A 23,781-nucleotide genomic window follows, 5' to 3' on the forward strand; every position below is an offset into this window, starting at 1 on the left:
CTTTTCTCTTCCTTTTCTCTTCCTTTTCTTTTTTTACTCCTTGCTTTTCTCTCCTCCCTTACCAAACTCCATTGCCAGAATCCTCCCATCAACCGCATCCAACGACACCGCAGCAACACCGCACGCCGTCTCTGTACCACGATAACCCTCAACCAGCAAACTAGGTCGTGTGATATCTGCTATGTACTACCCCGGCAATACTGCTAGACCGAGCTAACCCAAGCCGAGCTTCTCGAACCGGAGTATGGGATGTATGCAGCGCCTTCAGAGCCTTCGTGAGAAAGACACGGAGCCTTGGGTAGTGTGTCGATGACACCGCGGCGCCAGGCAGCTCAGGATGCAAATCGATCAGCGAATCCTAAACCATACCGTTCAACTTAAGAGCGAGTTCGCTGGATTGAGAAGCCGTGACTTGAGTACAGTCCGTGTAGCGGCTGATGGGAGAAGGCGGGGTTATGATCCCCTCTGCCACTCAAGGACTCCGACTTCCCAATGCAAAGATGTAGTCTACTGAAAATGCGGATATCTCAGGCTCGAGCATGTCACGCCCTCATATACAGCAGCGTCCACGCACCACAAGTCCAGCGTTACAGGAAGGCACACTGCTTGCGAACCTCATGGCATGGTTCCCACTACGAAATCTCCCTGCACACCTCGGGCTATGTTGAATGCCTCAACGGCAAAGCATATACCTACCACCTGATCCGTCCCCAGCCTCCACAAAACAAACCCATTGCTATCGCCATCGAAAGCCCTCATCAACAACCATGTCCCTACACCCAAGTTCCCATCCCAATGGTACGAAACAACCCAATTCAAATCAACCCGCCCCACAAAAACGTATATCCATCTCTTTCTCCCTCCCACCTCAACACCTCGTTTCCAACCCCAACATCTAATGGAAGATAACCGGAGACGCATTCCCAAGCCCCCCATCCGCATACACAGGCACGCCATTCACCGTCTCCACTACCTCCCGCGCATCCGACGGTTGACTGCTCTCGTTATTTTCCACTCTGCCGACGAGCGGATCGCGGTCTGCAGAACCGCCATTCGAAACCGTAGGGACCTGCAACGAGTCCGAGGATGAGCCGTCTTCTTCGGCGCTGGTGAGACCTTTGCGGATGGCGAGGACGGAGTCGACAATGACGGCGTCGATGCCTTCGTTTACTTGGATCTGCATGAGTGTTAGTGAAAAGGTACGGTGAGGGGTTGCGGAGAAGGGACGTTGATTACCTTTACGTTCTTGGGGTCGTTGTTGAGAGTCCCGTAACTCACGCAGACCAATCCGCTTGCCTTGACGACTCTGACCAAACGGGGGCAGTAGACCAAGGGTTCTGCGGCGCTCACGACTCCTAGTAGGTTCCAGCGACTGGCGAAGCGGATTGCTTCCTGTAAGCTGGCGGCGCGGATGTCTCCGACAGGGTAGGTGCCGGCGTCGGTGAGGAATAACACAGGGATGGAGGGCTGCTTGAAGGACAGCATTAGGCAGATATCCGGGTTGAAGGAGGAAAAGATGATGTTGCGTTTGCCTGCGAGGTCATAGACGGTCTTCAGGACGGTGTCGACGAAGGAGTTGAGTTCGACGGCGTATTGGTCCATCTCGTGCTCCTCGGTTTCGTGCAACATGGGGTACTCTGGGATAGTGTTAGCATCGAGCTATCCACACACAGACAGTAGTACGTACTCATTTCGATATTAAATCCCGTGCTTTCAGGAAGTTTCTTGAACATCTGCTCGAGTGTCGCAAATGGCGACTGGATAAAGTTGCCACGACTGTTACCCTTGAAGCCCTTCATCTTGAAATCGCGGGTATGCTTCATACGCTCCGAAAGCTCCAAGGTATGCGCCGCATGGACATTCTTCTGCTTGGTGATGTCCATGGAATAGGAACGCATGCGAGGGTGGCCATTGCGACCGACCCTGTCAACGGCCTTCGGACTCGGAGACGTGGGTCTGGATTCTCTGGGCGTTTGGCCCTCACTAACGTGAAGGAATTGCTCAAGTGTGAGTGTGTGCACAGGAGCGTCGATACCAGTTTCGCTGACTAGGAAGTCGTGGTATATGACAGGGACGTGGTCTTTGGTCAATTGCACGTCGAACTCTACGTACGAAGCTCCAAGGTTGGCGGCGGCGATGAAGGACTCAATGGTATTCTCGCCCAGTTGCAAACTCTTTCTGGAGTTTGTGTTCTTTCCGAGGCCTCTGTGGCCGATCACCATGGTTGTCGCGAGCTTCTTCCAGTAAGTGTGGTCCTCGGTAACAACCATATTAGGATGTGAGAAAGGTGTGATGATCAGGAAGTTGAAGTTCACTGAACCGATGACTTCCAGGGTGGTAGCCGCCATGATGGGGACTTGGACGTCGCCCTGCAAGGTGATGCGCTTGGAACCAAGGCTTGGTTTGATGCTGGATAGTAGTGCCACTCCGCGTCCGACGAGCTGCTGCTTGGGCGACCCCGAGTAGGTCGGGAAGATGTCGAATAAAAGTTTGACCTTTGTAGCGTCCTCTGTCATGAAGGTGATCGGTTCTGTGCTGATATTCTCCTGGACAGGCAGATCAATGATGTCCGACTCTCCAGTGGCCCCAGAGGCAGTTACAACTAGAGAGAGAGCCGTGTCCAGTTGCGTCGCGTGGGCATTGGCCATAGGGATGTTGTCCAGTTTGACGGCGGGAACATCTTTCCGCATGTCCATTGAGCCCAGACTGACTAGGATCATTGTCTCTTTGGTGAGGTAGCGATGCCCGAAAGTTTTGACTGGCTCGGGAAGTTTCGGAGAGGTAGACTTGGACTTCCGCTCTTCGAGAGAGGACGGCTGAGTGGGAGAGTTTGAACGGGATCGTGCGTCATCTGGTGACGTCTGGGCTTGTGGACAAACCTTTGCCAGTCTCGCTACGATATCCATATGACCTCTGAGCGCAGCATGCTCCATTGCCGTCCAGCCAGAAAGATCAACGTGTGACACATTTGCGCCTGCACTCACTAGAACCTCAACGACGGGAAGATGACCATCTACGCAAGCAATGAAAAGTGGAGTCCAACCAAACGTCTTCTCTGGTATATCGAGATCCGTCTTGTGGCTTGCTGAACCCTCTACTAGTGCCTTCGCGCACTCGACATGTCCGAACCGTGCTGCTACGTGCAGTGCTGTTTCGCCCTGGGCGTCCTGATAATTGACGTCGACACCTGCCTCGACCAACAGGCGGACGATGACAACGAAGTTGGACTGGGTTGCCAGAGCAAGCACCGCTCCAGATTTCGATATCGGCTTTCTGTGGGAGATGCTCTCGTCGTGCTCGCCTAGCCAGTTCTCCGCTTGGAATAGCGCTTTGGTAGTGAGAGGATGGCCTCCAATCACGGCCAGATGCAGTGGGGCATATCCGTCGTTGTCTTGCCAATAGGGTCCATCGATGCCGTCGGACACGTTGAATTGACCCCAGTCTTGCATATATTTTATGACGACCTGGCATATCACTACGAAGCCATACTGGGCAGCGTAGTGGAGAGGAAGTCGACCATATGAGTCCCTGGATAGAAGAGAACTTCGCTGGCGCGGCTGCAGTCGATCAAGGAGATATTCGAGGAGGCGCACAGAGTCATCGTTCATCGTCAAAAGGCTCTGGGACTCTGATTCCGGTGTGGTCCAGGAGGCAGGAACTCGATGCGGTGGTGCAGCTGGAACGAGGAACCGTGACACATCCTTGGGCGCCTGCTGTGCATTTTGGTCCACTCCAGAACTCTCGCCACTTTTAGATCGTCCAATGCTGATGACCAAGCGATGGATGCAGTTTCGCCGGTTGATGTCATCCTCTTCCTCCAGTGATATGATGTCTGGTAGCAACCTGTCTATGCACGCTCTGGCCTTGCAAGAAATGGCTCGCTGCAGAAAGTTGACTAGCAACTGCTGGAAAGGTGCGCTGGATATATCATGTGACTTGGTAGCCTCCGCGAGGATATCCGAGAGAGAGTGCGAATCATCGCTCTTGATTGCTTTGTCCACCGATTCCAGGGTTCCAGGAGACAGGCTCAACGGGCCTCCAGGTGCTCTGCGTAGGGACTTGACGGAGGATGCGGATCCGGAGTCGTCGAACGTCTTCACTTCGCCTAACTTTGAAAGCCATTCATTTATGACCTTCAACTTCTGTTCCAAGGGCTGCTTGTGGGCAAATGGCAGCGGGTCCACCTTGGTCGAGAGGTAGCGCTGCTGAGCATTCATAGATGCAACCTTCTTGTCCAGCTTCTTTGTGATTTTGATGAAGCCTCTTCGGTTGACTTCGCCATACCACTGTAGCTGCCTGAGTTGGCTGCGCAGCTCGAGAAGTGCGCTCATGACATCCTGGACCTCGTCCTTGTCGAGGCCGTCTGGATTGTGGATATCACGTGCATAACGGTCATGCAGCAGCTTCAATCTCCGGTCAAATTCGGAATACTTTTTGTTGTAGAACGAGTCGACATCCTCAACATTGCGGTCCAGGGAGAAGAAGAAAGCGGCCAGGTCAGGTTCGGTGCCATCTTTGGCAGCCGCGGCAGCGGATTTGATGAGTTTCTTCAGGCCTTTGTAGTCGATGTAGTAGGAAGCCCATTCGGGTACCTGATTCCGCGGTAGGTTGTGACCGAATTTCATGATGAGGAAAAGATGGCTGCAGCAACTACCCTAGGGTAGCTGCGGGGACTCCGAAAAACAGTACTGCTATATGTTATGCGAGAAGTGGGATTAGGATGCGCGGTGAGGGACGTGGATAGGAGTAGAAACGAGAGAAATGGTTGAGTAGAGAGAGGCGGTCCATTAGTGGGGATACATCAGTGGCGGGAGGCCCAGAAGGGGTATGATGAGGGTGTGCTCGGGCAAAGCGATCTCATTGGAGGGGAGTAGGGTGCAGTCGGACGAAGGATGTAGGTGGTATCAAGGAGGGTAGGAGAGCTGCATGGTTGTTAATATTCGATTAATAGCGGGTCTCGAAGGGGGTACATTACATAGATGCGACCTCGGCGTGCGAAGACTTGTCGTTCGGATTTCTGGTAAGTATCCGCTTTGGGCTTTGGGGCCTGCCGTAAGTGGCCGAGATGGACGTGAGACAATAGATGACGCAACAACCGCGGACGGCGTGCGATTCTTTGTCCTTCTGATGAGTGAATGGGCCACGGTGCCGAACAAAGCTTCCGCGTCCACAGAGTGCTGCATCCAGCTTTATATCTTTTTTTTTTGTCATTTTGATGAGCGTTCCGCTATGCACAACGGCATTCCATGGATCGTCGCCGCCACGCAGCTACCCACTCTCCATCACCATTCGTCGCGTGGTGGGAAGCCCACCCACTCTTCGCTATGCTATTCTGATTAGGGGAAGGGAAGAGGTGGAGTTGTGACCGTTGGCTGGTATGCATGAGTTGCTATGGGCGGAAGAAGAAATTCAACAACACAATTATTCACCAGAGTGGGACAGAACAATCGTCCAAGCACCCACACTAAGACAATGCCAGTAGCGCAGAGGTCACCCGACAACCGCCACCTGCACCTCGACCTGGGGACAACCTCTAGCGCTTCACAGACGCCTCTTCCAACAGTAATTGCTCACACGACCACCTGCTTGTCCTGACTTCTCGAACTCCCTTCCCTCACCCCCGCGCCAGGCTTTGCTGTGATAGGTAACTATCTCAGGAACATGGCGGGACCCTGATTTTCACGAGCCGAGCATCCCCGCATCCCCCCTGACTACCCAAGGCCCGAAAAAGTAGCGGTCAGTCTAGAAGCTCAATCTGCCCACTGTCGCCTTCGCATGGCCTACATCGACGTGGGATGGTCCACGAGAACTTGGTGGGGTGCTGGCGCCCTCGTTGGAATCCTTCTTCCTCTGCTAGGCTCAGCCATCGCGTAGTTTTACGAGAAGAAGAATGCGTTCCCTTCCGCGTCCTTGCGCTTTGCCTTGGACAGGTCCTTCTCCGGAGTGTATTCTTCCCAGACACTGGCAGGGAAAATGTGCTTGTTGCGTTCGTACCATCTTCTGTCCACCACCTTGGTCATCGTCGCATCCTCATTGTATCCTTCCAGCTCCTCCTCTGGAACCGCTGCTGCCTTGTCCTTATCCGTCCCGTGCCTCTCGAGGGGATTGTACTCAGTAGCTTCGGTTGCACTGGTCTCGCTCGTTGAAGGTGTAGCCTTGGTGGCTTCTGCGGAGTAGTTGAACAGCGGCCCGTTGAAGCCGGCGACTTTATTGAAGATGAAGTAGTAAAAATCATAGTGCTGTGCCAAACATGTCAGTGCACAACATCAAAACCGGAACATGGCCACGTACATGCGGTAAAATGACCTCTCCTCGCACGAGCATCAAGTCGTCTATGCTGACTCTTGCCCACTCTCTCTTGCCTTTATCTCCACCTACACCAAGTTCTGCGCCCACCTTCCGCGCCTTGTCTAGGAAGAGCCATATATTATCTCCCTTCTTCACTCGACATCGCCCACCCGGAATATTGGTCCCATCATAGAAAACGAATGGTATGCTGATGTCGGTGGCCTTGACCGCATCCCGTCGCGCGAGGAAGTCTCTTCGTGCCAGCTCGGCCTGCTGTGCCTCACGCGCCAGAGCCGACTTGGTCATGACTCTGGGTTTGAGGCCCACATTCGTATTGGCCTCAAGCTTCTTCTTGGGTATTCTGGTTTCGTCTTCCGAGTTGACGGCGGATGTCTTCGCGGATTTACCGCTCAGCGGTGTGGGAGCGGCGGACGCACTGGATCCTGCATCTTCTTCTTCGTCGACAGCAAAAGACAGTTTGCCTTTGTTGGCTATCTTCTTCCTCTTCTTGAAAGCCGGCTGGGCGGTGGAAACACTGTACTTGGAAAATTAGTTCTGCACATGCATCGCCATAGGCAGAGGCTCCACCTACCCGTCTATGGGTGTCGTAGCACCGGAGGTACCAGCTGATCCCTCGCGCTCTCTGCGTTCCAAGGCTTCGGCGCGCCTTTTGCGGAAGTCATCGAGTTGGACCAGGCCAACCGTTTGCTCTTTGAGCAGGTCCTCCGCAGTGGCAGCCTGGGATGTGAAACGAGAGTTGACGGGAGTCGCCCCTCTTGAGTTTTCAGCAGAGGATGCGGACTTGAATCGATCCATTGTAATTGCGACGCTTTCGAGGTGTGTTCTGATGAGGATTGCTAATGACGACAGATCAGTAGCGGAAGATCCTTGGCAAACGCCAGAACACCTGACCTCGCGTCAATGCACTAGCGTTTCCAACTTTAGCTAAGCCGGGAACGCGCGACCCACCAACACTCTCTTTCGGGGTACCTAGGTACCTGCGGCTCTGTCTCACTGCATACAGATCACGATATTTAAGATGGAAAGAGTCATTCAAGACTCGGATGATGAGTTAGAGGATGAGGGTCTTGAGCTTCCTCCAACCCAGGTCCCTCATAATACTGGCGCGTCTGGTGGCGCGGGTACTGGCTCCACAGGTACGTATTGATGGTTATAATAAGCAGTTAAATACCTGTATTCAGATATCCTGACTAACTCAGGATAGAGTCGCTCAAGAAGGCATTCCAAGATGCTCATCATGCTCAGTTTCAAACACAGTTTGATGAATCGCAGACAAAAATACAAGCAACGGAGCGAGTTCCCACTGACATCTCTCCGTCGAACCCAAGCCCACTCAAAAGACTGAGGACTACCTCCGATGCATCACCTACTCCTCGTATCCAGGGAAATCTCACAGCTTATGGGAGGTCGAAGTCGAGCGGTGACAGCGCTGTCGTAGACCCTATTCACGGACAGGGGGAATGGGCACGTGATGGAGACCCAGCTCAAAGTGTATGGGGTCTGGAAGGGACCATCCGGGACGATTATACCCACCATGAGCCGATGGCTCTGTTTCCTGAGCCTTCAAGCACCATACTGAACACGACACTCACAGAGGAACGCTTGTTGGCCGAAGTCATGGCTCCTAGTTTCTTAGGACTCGAGCCCGCGCATGATCCTGAGAATACAGAACTTCGCTATGAGCCGAAGAAGTCTTCCATACCCTGGTCAGACTTCCTCAAAACGCCATCGGTGAGTTCACGGAACCTCGCTGACCTTGATTATGAGGTTCTGACCGAAAATCAGGAGCACGCACAATCCCGTCATGACCAGGAGAGCCGACCTAGTCAAGGCTCGTCTCAGAGTAGGCGTGCTTCACAGAAATCTTTCCCTGAAGAACGAAGTCCTGCTGTCTCTGGCACTGCCGCCGACCATCCATCTCAAACCGCCGTGTCCCCGAGTCGTACTGATGGAATTTCGCCTGGGTTACCGGCCGATCGGACCCAGGGTGAAAGAGCCAATATGCCACAGTTAGAGGAAACACAATCTTCAAAGCCCCATGGACCAGAATCTTCAAAGAAGAAGTATACAAAGAGTTTGCCTCCGTCAACATACGATGAGCTGGAAGCAATTGGGCTCCCGCAAGAACAATACAAACCGCGTCCCAGTCGCTCCAGGTCCTCCAGAGCAGCCCTTTATGAATCTGCGGACTATTCTGTGAGACCTGAAGCTGCCTCTAAGAAGAGAGCACGACGAAGCAGGACAACGGGTGCCTTGGCCGAAACAGCGGCGCTGGTGACACCTGAGAAGGTTCGACAAATCTGTGAGATGGGATTCACGCCACAGAGCACCCAGAGAGCTCTCGAAGAGCACAATGGCGATGTGGGACAGTCGATCAATTGGCTCGTTGCCCACAATGGCGATGTCGATGAGCTGGCATTGCCAAATCCACCAAGGATCAAGCGACGAAGGAAGAATGAAGCCATAGACGCCAAGGCTACTGAGGAGAAGGTTCAATCTTCAGCTGGATATAATGGTTCGCGAGAGGAAAAAGGAAAGGATGTTTTGGATGCCTTGTCGCAAGCGGACTTGAAAACTGGTGCAGACGCTCTTCTTCACCTAGAGGCATCATCTAGTAATGTCGTCGATTTACCGGGTCGGAGAAGTCCCGCCAAGGTGGAAGTAGTTATCCCACCGCTAGCAGCACCTACTATCCCTGCCAGTGAGCTGGAGGGCAGTGTCGCCGCACGGAAGACCGCTCGCGGGGAGCCGAACACCGCTCCTGCGGAAGGCAAACGCGAGAAACCATCGTCTGATATGCCGAGGCCGGACCAGGATGAGCAGCATCAAAAGGTTTCGGGCCCAGAAAAGCAGCAGAGACGAGCGCGTGGGCGCCCCAAGAAGAACCCCGTCACAGCAACAACAGCGGTGGAGCATACGCCTACTGAGGAGAATGCTCCAGATGAGCCAGCACTCGTCGCAGCGGAACAGAAGCCATTGGAACAGGGAGCTCCGCCAGTTTCCATCCCGGATGATGTTGTTGAGAATTCCATCCTGGATTCAATACCTCCGACAAGCGCAGCTCCGGTTCAGTCTACAAAGACTCCTGAGAAGCAGGCAAAGCCACCGGACAGTGCCCGTTCACCCGTCAGCAAAGGGAAAGTGGCCTACAGGGTAGGATTGAGTAAACGCGCCAGGGTAGCACCATTATTGAAGATCCTGAAGAGGTGACGAGCGGAGCCTTCAAATGCAGTGAAGGACGTCGGTGAGGTGAGGAGGAGGCAAGCCACTATGGGTCTGGTGCAGCATCTTTTCTTTCCCGGGTCTTATTGCCGGTCCCCTGAAGCGACCCAATGTCGCAGTGCCATAACGGCCGTATTTTATTGATATCGAAAGGACGACCGAGTCACGACCGGAACGAGACAGAAGCGAATATAGATACCCAATTGCCATTTTTGACGCTAGCATTCCTTCGACTTACCACAATGGGATTCAATAGCCTTACCCCCGTACACGTAAGTTATGCACTGAGGGCTTGACGAGACACTCTGGGCACAACACCACGCAGGCGACGTCGTATCACCATTGCGGCACCATGCTCGTACCTAGGTAGAACGGCTGAAAGATTCTTATTTTAACACAGTCAACATCCCACCTGTGTCGATCAACGATGATTAACAGTGTGTAGCAGCACTCGAATTCGTTTAACTGGGATCATGGATAAACTTCGGCCGGAGAAAAGAGATCGCCCAACGGCGGTTAGCTTGCCAAGATCGATATTGGCAGCCAAGCTGAGGAAGGAATGCCTCTGACAACACCCCGGAGCTTGGAGGCGAGCGAAAACAGGCTTGAGGATTCGTTTCTTTGAAGCGCGGACGTCAGAGTGGACTCAGCGGGCAGCGGGACTCTGCATGAAACGGGACTGTGACCCTGCTTGGCAGAATTAGGGGGCTCTGCCAAGCCATCCAAGTCCTGCCGTGTGCGTTGTTCCGCTGCGACGCTCAGCACACCATGACGCACAGCTTCGTTTCAGGCACATCTTGACCTCGTGTCTTGCAGGGTTCTCGTACGTACTCGGTCCGCCAGCAGAGAGACAATGATCACAATACGACTTCCAGGGGAACTTGGAGATGTCTTCAAACTACGTCCTAGGCTCCTTTTGAAGCTGTCGCGTCCGGGCCAGAACCCAGTAGTCGAAGGACAGAGACAAAATCGTTTCCAAAGACAGCTCGTGGCAATTCTGGGGGCTCTAGTTTATTTATTCCTCTTGGACGTCGCACAGATAAGCCGCACATCAATGCTGACTTGGGGGGGTTGGATTCCTGTAACAGACCGGTGTTGAAGATGAATCAAACGATGGGTCGGAACCTCTCCCTTCGGAGTGATACGCGGGCCCATCCTGGAGGAATCGGACGCTACCTGCGGGTCGGGTGGAGCTATCGCGCGAGCTTGGTCCGTATTTTTAGGCTCCTGGGCACACGGCGCACGTTGACTGAGCTCCATTTGCCCGGTTCCGACACGAACTCGCATTTTGGCCTGCCAGCTCAGTTACTATACGAAATACTGTATGTGTACAAGGACAGCTATCAGTGCGAACGGTAGCAGCATATTTGATACACATAACCTTTACGTCCACTCCCTGTGGTTTCTACGCTTTTCTACCGTCGGGCGAGATGTTTCCTTGCCGTGGCTCGAGTCCTTTGAGGCTGGGCCCTCCAGCATGGACCATAGGCTATTGTTCCGGGCGTCCCAACGGAGCTAAGTGCCTGTCTGGATATGGTACGGGTACTCGGATACCTGTGCCCAGTCCCGTTCCTGCATGTGTGCAGCTGCACTAGCCTAGCGAGAGACCCTTTTGAGTCGACCTGCTGGCGCCATGCCCGTATTTTGCTCCTCTGTGCCTTGTGTCCTATAGATAAGTGACAGGGCCGCTTGCCACACAGCGCGCCGTCTTTGACCTCTGCTTGTCCGTCTTGATGCGCTGAAGACGCCAGTCACTCGTTGTTTTCTGTTTTCCATTCATTCGCTTCATGATTGTTTTCTGTTGACGAACTGAGACATCACAGCCCGTTACACATTCTCTAATACACCAAGTCCAATCGCTCCAAATATTCTTGCACGATATCATTTCCGGTCGAATCGAGTGCGTGTGACGGAATCACAACATGCGCTTCGCGGACATTTTTGCTGCCTCGTTGGTAGCACCTCTGGTTGCTGCCCACGGAGGCATACCTGGTGCGCCCAAAGTCTTCGGACTCGGTGGTGAATTGAGGCAGAGGCGTTCTGTCGATTCACGGGCAAGCAGACGGGTCGCTCATCCTCGACTGAACGCTCGCCAGGGAGGGGACGCCGAGCATCGCTGTGGTGCTGAGTTTGGAGGTGCTGTTTGCGCGCCTGGTTACTGCTGCTCTTCTGCTGTACGGCAACACCCCCCTTCACCTATATGTGAGGTATACTAAATGTGATATAGGGCTGGTGCGGCCAGGGTCCCGAATTCTGCCAAGCTCCTGACTGTCAATTCCAGTATGGACCAGGCTGTGATGCTAACCAGCTTCCGTCGGGAGGTAGCACCCGCCCCATTCCTCGTCCCCAGCTGGGTAATGTTCCGTATGGTGGTGAGGGTGTCTACGCCTGCAGTGTGCCAGGAACTGTGGCTATTACGTACGACGATGGCCCGTACATCTACACCAACGATGTTCTGGACCAGTTCGCCGCGTACGGTTTCAAGGCGACCTTCTTCGTCACTGGCAACAACATCGGCAAAGGCGCCATTGACGACGAGACGAAGCCATGGCCTGCCATCATTCGCCGTATGATCGCCGAAGGGCATCAAGTGGCTAGCCACACTTGGTCTCACCAGGATCTGGGTGCCATCACGCAGGAACAGCGTATCGATCAGATGGTCAAGAACGAGATGGCCATCAGCAACATCATCGGCAAATTCCCCACTTACATGCGTCCTCCTTATTCATCTTGCGCAGCCGGTACCGGTTGCCAGGAGGACTTGGAGAAACTCGGCTACGTCATCTCCTACTTCGATCTGGATACTGACGGTGAGTCTTCCTGTATACATCTCCGATACATGGTCCTAACTCTGATTTTCAGACTACAACAACGTTCTCCCCGAGAAGATCCAGAAAGCCAAGGACAACTTTGCGAATCTCATCAACCTTGGCAACCCACTTGCCAATGATTACCTTGCAATTGCACATGATATCCATCAACAAACCGCGCTGAATCTGACCGGATTCATGCTCGACTTCCTCGTCTCCAAGGGCTACCGCGGCGTCACCATAGGCGAGTGTCTGGGAGAACCAGAGGCTAACTGGTACCGAGCCGCCAACGGCAGGGTCCCGACGTCGACCCCGTCGTTGCCCTCATCGACCGTCACTTCAAGTGCTCCTACCGCTACCGCCACTGGCGTGACAGTTGACGGCACATGGTGAGTGGATCACATCAGCATATTGAATTTTCATGCTGAGACATCGTAGCGGCGTTGCGAACGGTCTTTCCTGCATTGGTTTCGAGGCTGGCACCTGCTGCAGCTCGTACGGCTGGTGGTGAGTAGCCCTGTCTCTCTTCCACAAGCGTCGGAGGGTAGTCTAACATTGCCTCAGCGGATCCAGCGTTGATCACTGCGGCACCGGATGCCAGAGCGGCTTCGGTACCTGCGGCAGCCCTGCGAATTCTTCGTCGGCAGCCTCGTCTTCGACTTCCGCCGCCCCTACCTCCGTGCCAACCGGACCTGCCAGCCCCGACGGCACCTGCGGCGGCTCCAATGGGTACACCTGCATTGGCTTCGAACAGGGCGAGTGCTGCTCGCAGTACGGCTGGTGGTAAGTCCTCTCGTCTTCCCGTTTCCTTAATTCTGTTCTGCCCCAGGCCCGATAGGATTCTAACATTACCATTCAGCGGATCCACCGCCGACCACTGCGGAACCGGCTGCAACCCTCTCTTCGGCAAGTGCGGCGACACCACGACGGGAGGAAACACGGACAAAGCAACTAGCACCCCTTCCGCTCCCTCTACACCTACACCTCCTCCCTCGAGCACCACCACCACTACAACCACCACAACCGCCGCCGCTCCCACAACCACAACAACCACAAAAACCACATCCACCACGAAGACAACCACGACGAAAACAACCAGCACCGCGGCGCCCAAGCCCACTGGCCAGAAATCCCGCGATGGCACCTGCGGCGGTCGCAACGGGTACCACTGCGTGGGATTCGTATTGGGCGAGTGCTGCAATGCGCAGGGCACGACGCGCACGGGGTTCTGCGGCGCGACGAGGGATAATTGCGAGAAGAATTGCAATCCTGCGTATGGGAAGTGCGGGAAGGAGTATGTCTGGGGTGCGCGGGTGCTTAGGGGGATGGGGTGGGGATTGTAATGGTGATGGCGGTGGTGAGGGAGTGGTGTTGGAGGGGGGGAGTTGAAGGAGAGGGGAAAAAAAGTGGTTGCGAGAAGGGGGAAAGGAGAGGGAGGTTAGAAGGGTGGCGCCGTGGCGGGAGTAGCCGTTGAATAAAGTTTCTGGAAATGTTGATGAAGCGGGTGAGGCGCTGGTGACCACGTGGGAATCGTGTGCGCGGTTGGCGGCGTGCGGAAGGGGAGATTTCGATCGGCGGTTTAGGGGGACCTTGGCCTTGGCCTTGGTACTCATCAGATAGGTATGTACTGTACCGAGTATACTTCCTACCTGCCTACCTACCTACCTACCTACTGTACTCCGTATGCTTGTCTGGTGTTTATTGTGTTATATAGAGAAGGGGAAAAGGAAAAGTAATGGTGGTGTTTGTAATAATGCTAGATGCAAACTGTCTTTTTCTGTTCTTTTTCCTATGAGTCTGTAGGATGCGATATGTAAATAATGTCTCTGCTACGTCCAAATCTCATTCGCTTTCGTTTCTCTATAGATTGTGTTGAAGTGGTTTGTTTTGTCCTTCTCCGATTGACCTGGGCTCTCTATCTTCGCGCAAACTCTTTACTACCACCTAACCATCCATCCATATAGGGACGGAGACAACAGCCTAACCAAACACATATGAAGAACACAGTACCTGCACAGCCCTCCGTATCACCCACGTATTCATCCATCCATCAATCCAACAACGCATTCCCACCTCCCCTCCCACCTTCCCTTCCATCCCCCAAGAATCCCCCTCCCACCTACCCTACCCCCACCGAAACCCATCCCCAGGGAGATAAAAATTCCCCTCCTCGAAGGTAATCACGCGATCGAGGCCCAAAAACTGCGAATCCATCAGCGCGTCCGATAAGCTGAGTAAGCTGTCCTCCTGCTGGACCGGCCGCGTCGAGTCGGCAGCGCCAGCGGCCGTAAGGGGGGCGGCGGATCGAGCTCCTGGTGGCGCGGTGGGAGGCGTTGAAGTTGGGGAAGGATGGGTGTGCAGGGAGTTGTAGAAGTTGTGATGGTGGTGGTGGCGAGAGGAAGAGGGTCGGGGTGGAGGGGGAGGTAGAGGGGGCGGGATGGTGGTATAAGGGGATGTTGGGACTGGGAGGGCTGGCGAGGGTGGTTGATGATGGTGATGGTGATGACTGGGTTGGGGAGTGTAGGAGGATGGGGATTGCGCGGTGTTGTTGTACAGGATGGTGGCTAGATTTGGCATATTCGGACTGGGACTGCTGTTGCCGATGCTGGGGAGCTGTTGCAGTGTCGTTGAGGGTGGGCGAGGCGGCGCCATCGGTGTCCACTTCTCCCGCGATGGCGTGTCGGCCGGTTGCGATGGGGTTGTTGTGGTAGCTGGGCTTGTCATCGTCTCCGCTTCTTTGATTTGGCATGAGTGGTCGTAGAGGTCGAAGCGGAAGCGTGGATCGCGCTGGCAAGCGTCGTGGAGATATTCGAGGTGACGAGCATATATGCCTGCTTGGCTGGATACGCGGGTCTCTTCACTGTTAGATGACTCTGCTCGCCACCTCGCTGAGATCTCCCACAGGGATCGTATCAGCTTGCGAAATTCAGGTCGTAGTGGTTTCCGCGTTGCCTGGCTCTCGAAAAGAAGAGCTTTCGCCGCGACGAAGGCACAGAAGGCGAACTGGACATTGACGAAGACGACGCGGTGGGTCAGAAATTTGTTGACAATATTGCAGGTTTCCACTGCCGCAAGTTCGCATGTCTGGGCGGAGCATTCTTTGGGTAGAGCAACATAAGCGTTCCACTCTTTCGGGGGGTAGGCGATCGGGAAGTGCAGAAGTATCATCGATGTGTTGTGCGTTATATGGGCTAGAGTGAGATTCGGGTCCATGTCCACCACCTCGGTGATGGGCGAGATGTTGGAGTCTTTCCAGCGTGGAGGAAGGAACAGTTTCCAGTGTACGAGACGGAGATCCAGTTCCTTAAACCGCGTGAGCCAATTGACAGCATGTTCCCTATCTTGCCAATTGATTCGCTGCTGCAGGAAAAACGTTGTCACTTGGCTCAGTGATTCTGTAGCCTCTATACAATATGCAAAAGCTCCAAGTTTAGACGAATCGATCAAGCCGTTAGCGGATCCCGGGCTGGTTCCTTGAGCCTGGTCCCCAACCGCAGCTGGATCTTCTTCGTTATACTGCGCCGGCACGTGAGCGAGAGATTTTCCTATCTTAGCAGAGGATTTATTCCAGATGCCAAAATAAGGTGTCATGACCGGTTCTTCACGGGTGAAGTATCCTCCATCAGCTGGTAGGCGTCGATGAACATCCTCCGAGGTGAGACTTGTATTCCAGCCGGTGGATACTGAGCAGAAGCTTCTTCGGCATCAGTACATATATGAAGAGGATAATCGAATGTACTGCAGACTCACCGGTCCAATAGAAATATTACCCAGAATAAACGCCGTCTTTCCTCGAGCTCGGTCCAATCATCAGTCGGTTCCATTAGCTTCAGTGGATTCATTAGTGCACCCAACTGGGACGCGGTTGGCTCGACAGTCAACTGCAAGTAGTCCACTGTTCGTGTTAATGAACCGATCAACGGCCATGCCTTTCTGGATTGACCATCATTAAGCTATTACGAAAGTTAGAAAAGGCGTTTTCTGAAGGCAGTGGATGACACCCTATCGGTGAAGACGACCGCCCATTGTATTGAAGATCAGGTAATGCTCACATAGTCAAAGACGATGATAATAAGTGCCCGCAGGCTCTCCAACGAGATATTCTTCAAAGCAAATGTCTCCGCAATGAACCTGGAGATCTGCGTCTGGTGCAATATCTCATCCTTGTCCATGAAAGAGACATTCTGATCCAAGTGCCGTAAAGTCGCCGCGACAAGTGCATGGAGTATGAGACTCAGTTGTGGGTCTCGTGTAAGATGACGGACTTTGGTTTGCAGTCGCTTCTTGTGCAGGTATGGGATCCAATGATGGAACGTTACGCAGAAATAGTCGACTAATTTGACCAGGAGGGGTTGTGATGGCAAGTAGTCAAATATGTCGTCCAGGCCAATGTCTAGTAATGAGCCTTTGAATGACTGATCCAATTTGCGTTTTCTCGTTGCATGTTCTCCTGAGTTGACGACTCCATTTGTCTCACTTGTGCTTTGAGCAACCGCCGCTTCTGAGGGATTGAGGTCTGCTGACGGTCTGCCACGATCATTATTGGGAGGCTGCGTCGGCTCTCTCACCGGAGCGCCTTCCTGTCGTGCAGCTACAATGTCATCCCCTAGATGGAATTGAGGTCGAATTCGACCGCTTTCATCCAGGAGGATTTGCTCAAGAAATGCTGAATTGCGTTAGAGCTCGCACTTGCAATGCCCGCACCCATCGAGACCCACAAACGCGGCGAGCCAGCGCTTCAACAGCGCCAGCTTTCAATCCAGGCTTCTGCCTAGGTTCATAGACGCATGCGATGCCTGGTTTATGCATTACTACTAAGAAGACATACTACTCGTACTTCGGAAACCACTCACCGAGCCTTTCGCAATGCGAACATGCTGGATGCTCCCTCGAGCACCTCAGCTTCCTCCTGCGACAGGACCCGCAAGCCGGAAGCTCCTCGCTAATCGCCTGAGGTCCGTCATCGTGAGGCCCGGCGGAGAAATTATTCCACGACGACATGAGGCCGCCCGAGACGCCACGTCGACAGCTCTCCCAGGAATGACGGGGCGGGAGCGGGTGTGGAGAACATATACCCCGACGCCCGGCATGTTCATGGCTCTGCAGGGACCCCGCTTGCGAAACCCCATTTGCCGGTGCTCGGCTGACCTTCACTGACCTTCTGGATTGATGAATCCATTGTCCGAGCTCAGGAGCTCAGGGGGCTGGTAACCCGGCTGCGTTGCCCGAGTGAACGAATCCTTGAGGAGGGGGATGTTGGGATATATTGTTTAGGCTAGCCTCTTCGGGTAAAGACCCTTCTTGCACTATGAACTCCCATCTCCCCAAGAGTGAAACGTCGAACTACTCAGATTGACCGTAAACATGTCTCCCCTAAAAGGTTTCTCTGACAGTGCCTTCTCCAATTATTCTGACTTCAAAACCGCATGTGTAGCCCTACTTCGCTCACTGAAACCTTATCAGAGCCGCGGAGGTGCCAGAATCAGACTACCTCTGGTGACAGGAACGCACTTCGATGATATTGCAGCTCAGTTGGAAGGATATGCGCGTCCTTTATGGGCGGTCGCTGCGCTTCTCCACGGGGGAGGGCTGACTGAGGACGAGAAAACGGAAATCATCGAACCGTATGTTCAAGGACTCGCCAACGGCACCGACCCAAACCATGCCGAATACTGGGGTCCAGTCGTTGTCCGTGACCAACGGATGGTTGAAATGGAAATCATATCTTTTGCGCTCCTGGTAGCGCCTGAGGCGATGTACAAGAAGCAGACTCCGGCGGCACAACGCAACATTGCGAACTGGTTAGGCACGATCAACGGAAAAGACTTCCCTATCACCAATTGGTTGTGGTTCCGCGTCATGACAAACCTGGCACTGGTAAAAGTATGCGGTATGCCATACGACGATTTGAAGCCATCCATGGCCTCCGATCTCGACCAAATGGAACAGTTCTACCTTGGTGAGGGGTGGTCCGCCGATGGCAAATGGGACGAAAATGGAAGACAAGCGGATTACTACTCCGGCAGCTTCGCCATCCAATTCTCCCAGTTACTGTACGTCAAAATGGCTGAGGACCTGGATCCAGCTCGCTGTGCAAGATTTCGAGAACGAGCCGCTGCATTTGCCAATGCTTTTTGGCTGTACTTTGACTCCAACGGTGCAGCCATACCCTTTGGTCGAAGCCTTACATATCGCTTCGCCTTTGCTGGCTTTTGGTCGGCAGTGGCTTTCGCGGGAGTGGAGTTGCCAGCGCCATTGCATGACTGGGGAGTTGTTAAAGGATTGCTGCTGCGTCACTTCCGATGGTGGAGTGACAAGAGTGACATGTTCAACATCGATGGTACACTTACCATTGGTTTCACGTACCCGAACATGTATATGAGCGAGGACTACAATTCACCGCAATCGCCATATTGGGCAATGAAATCCTTCGTCGCTCTTGGGTTGCCGCAGTCCCATCCATTCTGGACAGCCGAGGAGAAGTCCCTTCCGCAGTCAAACTCTGGCCCCGCAACGCTAATCAAGCCGCCTATGCACATTTTGTGCGACAGCGGAACCCATCACTTCCTCCTCTCAGCAGGACAATTCTGCCCTTGGCCTCTGAAAGCCACAGAAGCAAAGTACGGCAAGTACGCGTACTCGTCTCATTTCGGCTTCAGCGTTCCCACCGGAGCCTCAGTGTTGGCTCAGATAGCACCAGATAGTACATTGGCGCTGAGTAAAGATCAAGGAGACACGTGGCGCGTGCCGTGGAAGGTACATCGGTACGGTTTCGGAAAAGCGTTCTTCATAAACTCGAAGACAGGCCTGCGCGAGGAGACACCGACTCTGAGAAGTCTCTGGAAACCATGGAGAGATGCTGAAATCGAAGTGGACACCATGCTGATAGCACCATGTCGTCGCTGGAAGGACTGGCATGTGCGAATTCACAAAATCACGAACAATGCTACTTCGGGTCCGGCCATCCTTGCTACAGAAGGGGGGTTTGCGATCCAAGGACGAGGGGCCAAAGCTGGGGGAGTCCTTCCTACCATCGGAGATGAAAGCAACTTGTGCAGTCACACTGCCAGTGGCATCTTAGAAGGGACTCTTCAGTCAGTTGATGGCGCCCTGGTGTGCTCCAATGCGGGTACTAGTGGCGTAAAGCCACTTGCGCTTCCTCCGGATCACCAGAATTCTGTGGGAGACACCAATTGCGAGATCCTCAAGCCAGACGCCAATACGAATCTCATATGGCAACGGACACTGATTCCAACTGTGAGGCGTGCCATAGAGCCTCTATCCAGCGGCCAAACAGCAACGTTTGCAACTGCTGTGTTTGCGATTGGCAGAGCTTCTGGATTCGAACGAGCATATGATGAGTTGAATATAGGCGCGAAATGGGCGGATGTACCTGTTGTCTTTCATGCTGGTGATGAAGTTGAAGGGGTGGGTGAGTACATCAGCTTCGACTGGAATTCATACTCGTGGCAGTAAGCCATGCCTTAGCAAGGCTGGAGCAGTCATACATATAGGGTTTCAACGAGGGGCCTGAAAATATGCAAATATCAATCTATCCAAGTTTCTTATTCTATGTCCACACAACCACAAACACTCTGCCCGTACAACTGTCGAAACAATAGCGGATCGTTCAAGCCGATTAGGCCAAACCGGCCCTCAGAAGCTTGTTCCCATACTCCAACAAAAAGTAATCCGCATACACCAGTCCGTGATCCCAATACTTCTGATGAGCGTGCTCATTGTAATTCGCCGTGGCATGCCTCAATATAGCGTCGAACCTGCTCTCCTTCACAGACAGCTCTAAGGAACCAGTTCCGGTACCATTCACCATGGTGTTTTCAGCGGCGAAAGAGGCAAAATCTTTATCCAACGCCATATCCAGCGTCTGGTGTATAATCTGGAGAGAAACATCCAGAAAATCCGTATCTGCCGCTATGCTCTGAACAACGGACTTCGACAGGCTCTGAAGAGACTGGTGGATGATGAATAACCCGTTGGCTGCAATGACACCAGCTGAGACGTCGCGCAGTGGCTCAGTCGGGTTTTCCTGTGGAGCGTCAAAGTCCCATGCAGGGACAAGGTGGTGATGGTGCCTTCCCCTGCATTCCTCTAGCCGTCCAAGGAAGTACTGTGCGCATTTTATCGCTGTCTCAAGATACCGTAGGTCCTTGGTCCAAGTGTATGTCTGTGCGAAACCCATTATGGCCCATGCCTGGCCGCGGGTCCACGTTGATTCATCTTTGTGTCCTTGATTCGTCATTTTCGCTTTTGGAAGGCCGGTCGCAGGGTCGAAATTGACCAGGTGGTAGCTTGAGTAATCCGGTCGTAGAATTGCGGCCATGATTGTATTCGCGTGCGTGGTTGCGATGTCAATCAGACTCTGGTCGTTCTGATGATATCCGACGTAGTACAGAAGGTCCAAGTCTGGGAAGTCAGCACCGGTAGACGTTCAGTTAAGCCTCCATCACTTACTGCACATGCTATCAATGATCACAAGGAAGTTTGTCTTCATGTCCGTTATTGAATAGCGGTCATTGATGGCCACATCCCAGCTCCTAATCGCTTGGACCCTTTCGTTATATCGTGAAGCCAGCGCATATGCTGCGTTCACAACCGATTGAAGACTCTCAGGGTTCCCAGTCAGCTCCCAATCTTTCTGTAGCGCTGGCTGTACGATAAACCCCATATCGTGTGTATCTGTTCTGCTGGACATCTTATTGATCGCGACAGACCAATGCCGACCCATGGTTAACAAACGCCGCTCGAGTGGCGGTCTAACATGTCCATGTGTTTGAATAGCTCGAGGAAACTTTATGGAGCGTTCAAGTAGCGCGTATATGCTCCCAGGGAAGAACCCGCATGTCCAGAAATCCGCTTCTCGATACTCATATTTGCCCTTATTGGGACCTTCTTGGGGAACAGTGTGCGGGTATGCGGAAAGAGGAGCCTAATAGCTTTAGTCTACCGCCTGCTGTTTGCGCGGTTGAGTTTACCTCCTGCTTGAGTCCCCTTCGAGCCACTTGAACTATCTTCGCGATAACATTCTCAGAATATATCTCGCTGAGGTCGTAGTCTTTCACTCGCATATTGACTGAATATCTGAATCGCAAGTGATAATATCGAATGACGGTCCAAGTTTGCTAGCATTCGGCTGGCAGTGTGGAAAGGAAATCCGAGGACAGCCGGATCTTCTGGGCCAACGCGACGAGGAAGATCTCAGATTTGTGGAATAATTGCACCAACCCAACATTGAATATCTCTGAGAGTGCATGTATTAGCATGTGACTTCTCAAAGTGGTCCACTATAAAAGTTCGGTGTAATCACTGTCGAGCGTGTGTACTTTTGGTTAGTCAATCTGGTGTATGTTGGCTAGAGGCGGGATCGCCAATACTCCGCTGCCCATGCCCCACTTCGCAATTGCTACATACCTTCCTAGTACTCTTCTGGTCAGAAGTTTGTACTGTGATATTCCGGTCCTTGAGCGGGGCATTGTGGCACATTGCGCAAGAGTGTCATGACAACACGGACATCGAGAAATGTTCTCCGTACAAGCAATCCGACTTGCCGCCGTGGAGCGCCGAGTTACGAGATCCAAATGGCACTCCTCACCCTACATTTGCTGGATCTCCCCGCATCCGGTGCCTGTTTAGCTCCTCATTGGGCCAAGCAGCAGGGCCGTGAGAGGGTCTGAGACCCTGCATTTTGTGTTTATGAATGAAACGGGCAATACCAGCTCATATATGTGCCCGACCCGGTCTGCGGGCTCTTGAAGTGAACTGAAGAATCGTCTCCTGTGCACTGCTTGTGACAATGTTCTCAATCTCAACATTTTCCACTCTGCTTCTAGGGGTTTTTGCTACGGCTTCGTCATTAGCCCAAGCCCAAGATGTGAAATCCCTTCTTCCGCTATCCACGAGGGGACGAGATATCTTGGACAAAAATGGAAACGTCTTCCACTTCCTTGCCACTAATTGGCCAGGTCACCAAGAGGCGATGATTCCGGAAGGCCTTCAGCATGCTTCTGTTGAAGACATCGTCACCTGGATCCCGAAATTTGGTCTAAACTCGGTCCGCCTGTGCTTCGCTATCGAGATGGTGGACGATATCTTCAGCAACAACCCTAATCAGACCTTGGAGAGAACAGTAATCAATGCCTTGGGAGAGAAGAATGGAACCAAGGTCCTCACGGATATACTCAAACATAATCCACAGTTTAGTAGGAACACAACAAGGCTCCAAGTGTGGGATGCTGTTGCTAAAGAGCTTGCAAAGCAGAACGTCGTTGTACACCTTGACAACCATGTCTCCAAGGCGTTCTGGTGCTGTGGAGAGAATGATGGCAACGGTTGGTTCGGCGAACAGTACTTCGATATCGAAAAGTGGAAGCGTGGATTGTCTTTCATGGTGAAACATGTAGGTTGCCTCGAACTTGGAGTCGGCTCATCTGACTGTTTGCAGGCAAAGGAAAATTGGCCGACATTTTCGTCCATTGGCTTGCGCAATGAATTGCGTCAATCCTCGACCGCTAAAGAGCCCGTTGATTGGTACACTTGGTCGGTTACATGGGTCGTTCTCAGCTTGATTCAGTGCCTGACCATTGATAGGTATACACATATGACCGCAGCCGCCAATTCCGTGCACCAGGCCAATCCAGATGCTTTGATCTTTTTCTCCGGCCTCTCATATGACACCTACATCGATCCCATTCCACTAGGTAAAACACTGAATGGAACGACGGGTACAAAATCAGCTGGGAAGACGGCTGTCTTCAAGCCAGACGATTTCGCGTGGAAGAACAAGATCGTCCTCGAGATCCACAAGTATGATTTCGAAGCCACGCAGGACAACTGCGACAGTTTCAAGAAAAAGTGGTACGCCAATGGCTTCCAAGCAGTCGACCCCAAGAATCGACAAACCAAATATCTCTTCCCCTTGGTGATCTCAGAATGGGGTTTCATCCGCAATGGGACTTACTTCAAACAAACGACGTACAATAACTGTACAATTGAAATGGTCGAAGATTGGCAGGTTAGTTGGATGCACTGGGAGCTTTCGGGAAGCTTTTATCTCCAGACGAGGCCAGGAAGGACGCCTCGGACTATCCAAGGGCTGGAAGAGTTCTGGGGGCTGCTCAACTACAATTGGTCTGCCGTGAGATCGCCCGTCACGGAGGAGAACAGCTTATATAAGATGATTGCTGCTCTGAAAAAGTAGAGCAGGTGAATGGCTCAGAGTTGGGTTGTTGTGCATGAGGATAGCATCGTACATCAACTCCAAATTTCCATTCGTGCCTATTTGAGAAGCATCGGCGTTGAAGTAAAATATGTGTCGCCCTCGTGGTTGTTGTCGTTGCAATTTTGGCTGTCAAACTTTGGAGGGGTTGACCTTCACCACGCTAGGTCTGATCCGGTTAGAGTATAGTTTGGAGCATTTTCTCAC

The 23,781-nt window shown here is 52.9% G+C and overlaps 7 protein-coding genes across 7 annotated transcripts; 4 read left to right on the forward strand and 3 right to left on the reverse strand.

Moving 5' to 3' along the window:
- Positions 1 to 5,876: 5,876 nt before the first annotated feature.
- EI97DRAFT_450506 (XAP5-domain-containing protein) lies at positions 5,877 to 7,104 on the reverse strand (the record flags this gene model as incomplete). Its single annotated transcript, XM_033800288.1, has 3 exons — positions 5,877 to 6,239; positions 6,292 to 6,823; positions 6,881 to 7,104. The coding sequence occupies 3 exons, from the start codon at positions 7,102 to 7,104 to the stop codon at positions 5,877 to 5,879; spliced, it is 1,119 nt and encodes a 372-aa protein (XP_033653699.1).
- A 152-nt stretch (positions 7,105 to 7,256) lies between these two features.
- Positions 7,257 to 9,908, forward strand: EI97DRAFT_433571 (uncharacterized protein). The gene is made up of 3 exons (XM_033798419.1): positions 7,257 to 7,445; positions 7,514 to 8,040; positions 8,095 to 9,908. Exons 1-3 carry the CDS (start codon positions 7,328 to 7,330, stop codon positions 9,517 to 9,519), a joined length of 2,070 nt encoding a protein of 689 aa, XP_033653700.1. The 5' UTR covers positions 7,257 to 7,327; the 3' UTR covers positions 9,520 to 9,908.
- A 1,290-nt stretch (positions 9,909 to 11,198) lies between these two features.
- On the forward strand, positions 11,199 to 13,684 carry EI97DRAFT_501440 (glycoside hydrolase/deacetylase; the record flags this gene model as incomplete). Its single annotated transcript, XM_033802704.1, has 6 exons — positions 11,199 to 11,705; positions 11,759 to 12,341; positions 12,394 to 12,730; positions 12,780 to 12,848; positions 12,906 to 13,124; positions 13,171 to 13,684. Exons 1-6 carry the CDS (start codon positions 11,454 to 11,456, stop codon positions 13,682 to 13,684), a joined length of 1,974 nt encoding a protein of 657 aa, XP_033653701.1. The 5' UTR covers positions 11,199 to 11,453.
- Positions 13,685 to 14,465: 781 nt separating this feature from the next.
- Positions 14,466 to 17,562, reverse strand: EI97DRAFT_467393 (uncharacterized protein; the record flags this gene model as incomplete). The annotated part of the gene is made up of 5 exons (XM_033801598.1): positions 17,195 to 17,562; positions 17,060 to 17,137; positions 16,394 to 17,007; positions 16,092 to 16,294; positions 14,466 to 16,035 (listed from the first exon to the last, which is right to left on the reverse strand). Exons 1-5 carry the CDS (start codon positions 17,340 to 17,342, stop codon positions 14,466 to 14,468), a joined length of 2,613 nt encoding a protein of 870 aa, XP_033653702.1. The 5' UTR covers positions 17,343 to 17,562.
- A 109-nt stretch (positions 17,563 to 17,671) lies between these two features.
- Positions 17,672 to 19,868, forward strand: EI97DRAFT_433573 (uncharacterized protein). Its single transcript, XM_033798420.1, has one exon. The coding sequence runs from the start codon at positions 17,706 to 17,708 to the stop codon at positions 19,815 to 19,817; it is 2,112 nt and encodes a 703-aa protein (XP_033653703.1). The 5' UTR covers positions 17,672 to 17,705; the 3' UTR covers positions 19,818 to 19,868.
- Positions 19,869 to 19,873: 5 nt separating this feature from the next.
- Positions 19,874 to 21,657, reverse strand: EI97DRAFT_467395 (Six-hairpin glycosidase). The gene is made up of 3 exons (XM_033801599.1): positions 21,335 to 21,657; positions 20,814 to 21,288; positions 19,874 to 20,765 (listed from the first exon to the last, which is right to left on the reverse strand). The coding sequence occupies exons 1-3, from the start codon at positions 21,425 to 21,427 to the stop codon at positions 19,981 to 19,983; spliced, it is 1,353 nt and encodes a 450-aa protein (XP_033653704.1). The 5' UTR covers positions 21,428 to 21,657; the 3' UTR covers positions 19,874 to 19,980.
- Positions 21,658 to 22,152: 495 nt separating this feature from the next.
- On the forward strand, positions 22,153 to 23,556 carry EI97DRAFT_419002 (glycoside hydrolase; the record flags this gene model as incomplete). Its single annotated transcript, XM_033796977.1, has 3 exons — positions 22,153 to 22,755; positions 22,801 to 22,895; positions 22,947 to 23,556. 3 exons carry the CDS (start codon positions 22,153 to 22,155, stop codon positions 23,554 to 23,556), a joined length of 1,308 nt encoding a protein of 435 aa, XP_033653705.1.
- Positions 23,557 to 23,781: the final 225 nt, after the last annotated feature.

The sequence above is a fragment of the Westerdykella ornata genome (genome assembly GCF_010094085.1).
Source record: "Westerdykella ornata strain CBS 379.55 unplaced genomic scaffold EI97scaffold_11, whole genome shotgun sequence".
Lineage (NCBI taxonomy): Eukaryota > Fungi > Ascomycota > Dothideomycetes > Pleosporales > Sporormiaceae > Westerdykella > Westerdykella ornata.

Bases quoted from the DNA above. Each gene is read 5' to 3' on its own strand.
- EI97DRAFT_433571 (XM_033798419.1), top strand. From the start codon at position 7,328: ATGGAAAGAGTCATTCAAGACTCGGATGATGAGTTAGAGGATGAGGGT. The intron at 7,446-7,513 runs GTACGTATTGAT...AACTCAGGATAG, and splicing joins CGCGGGTACTGGCTCCACAG to AGTCGCTCAAGAAGGCATTC. The intron at 8,041-8,094 runs GTGAGTTCACGG...ACCGAAAATCAG, and splicing joins ACTTCCTCAAAACGCCATCG to GAGCACGCACAATCCCGTCA.
- EI97DRAFT_433573 (XM_033798420.1), top strand. From the start codon at position 17,706: ATGTCTCCCCTAAAAGGTTTCTCTGACAGTGCCTTCTCCAATTATTCT.
- EI97DRAFT_467395 (XM_033801599.1), bottom strand. From the start codon at position 21,427: ATGCGAGTGAAAGACTACGACCTCAGCGAGATATATTCTGAGAATGTT. The intron at 21,289-21,334 runs GTAAACTCAACC...TAAAGCTATTAG, and splicing joins GAAGGGGACTCAAGCAGGAG to GCTCCTCTTTCCGCATACCC. The intron at 20,766-20,813 runs GTAAGTGATGGA...CTGACTTCCCAG, and splicing joins GATCATTGATAGCATGTGCA to ACTTGGACCTTCTGTACTAC.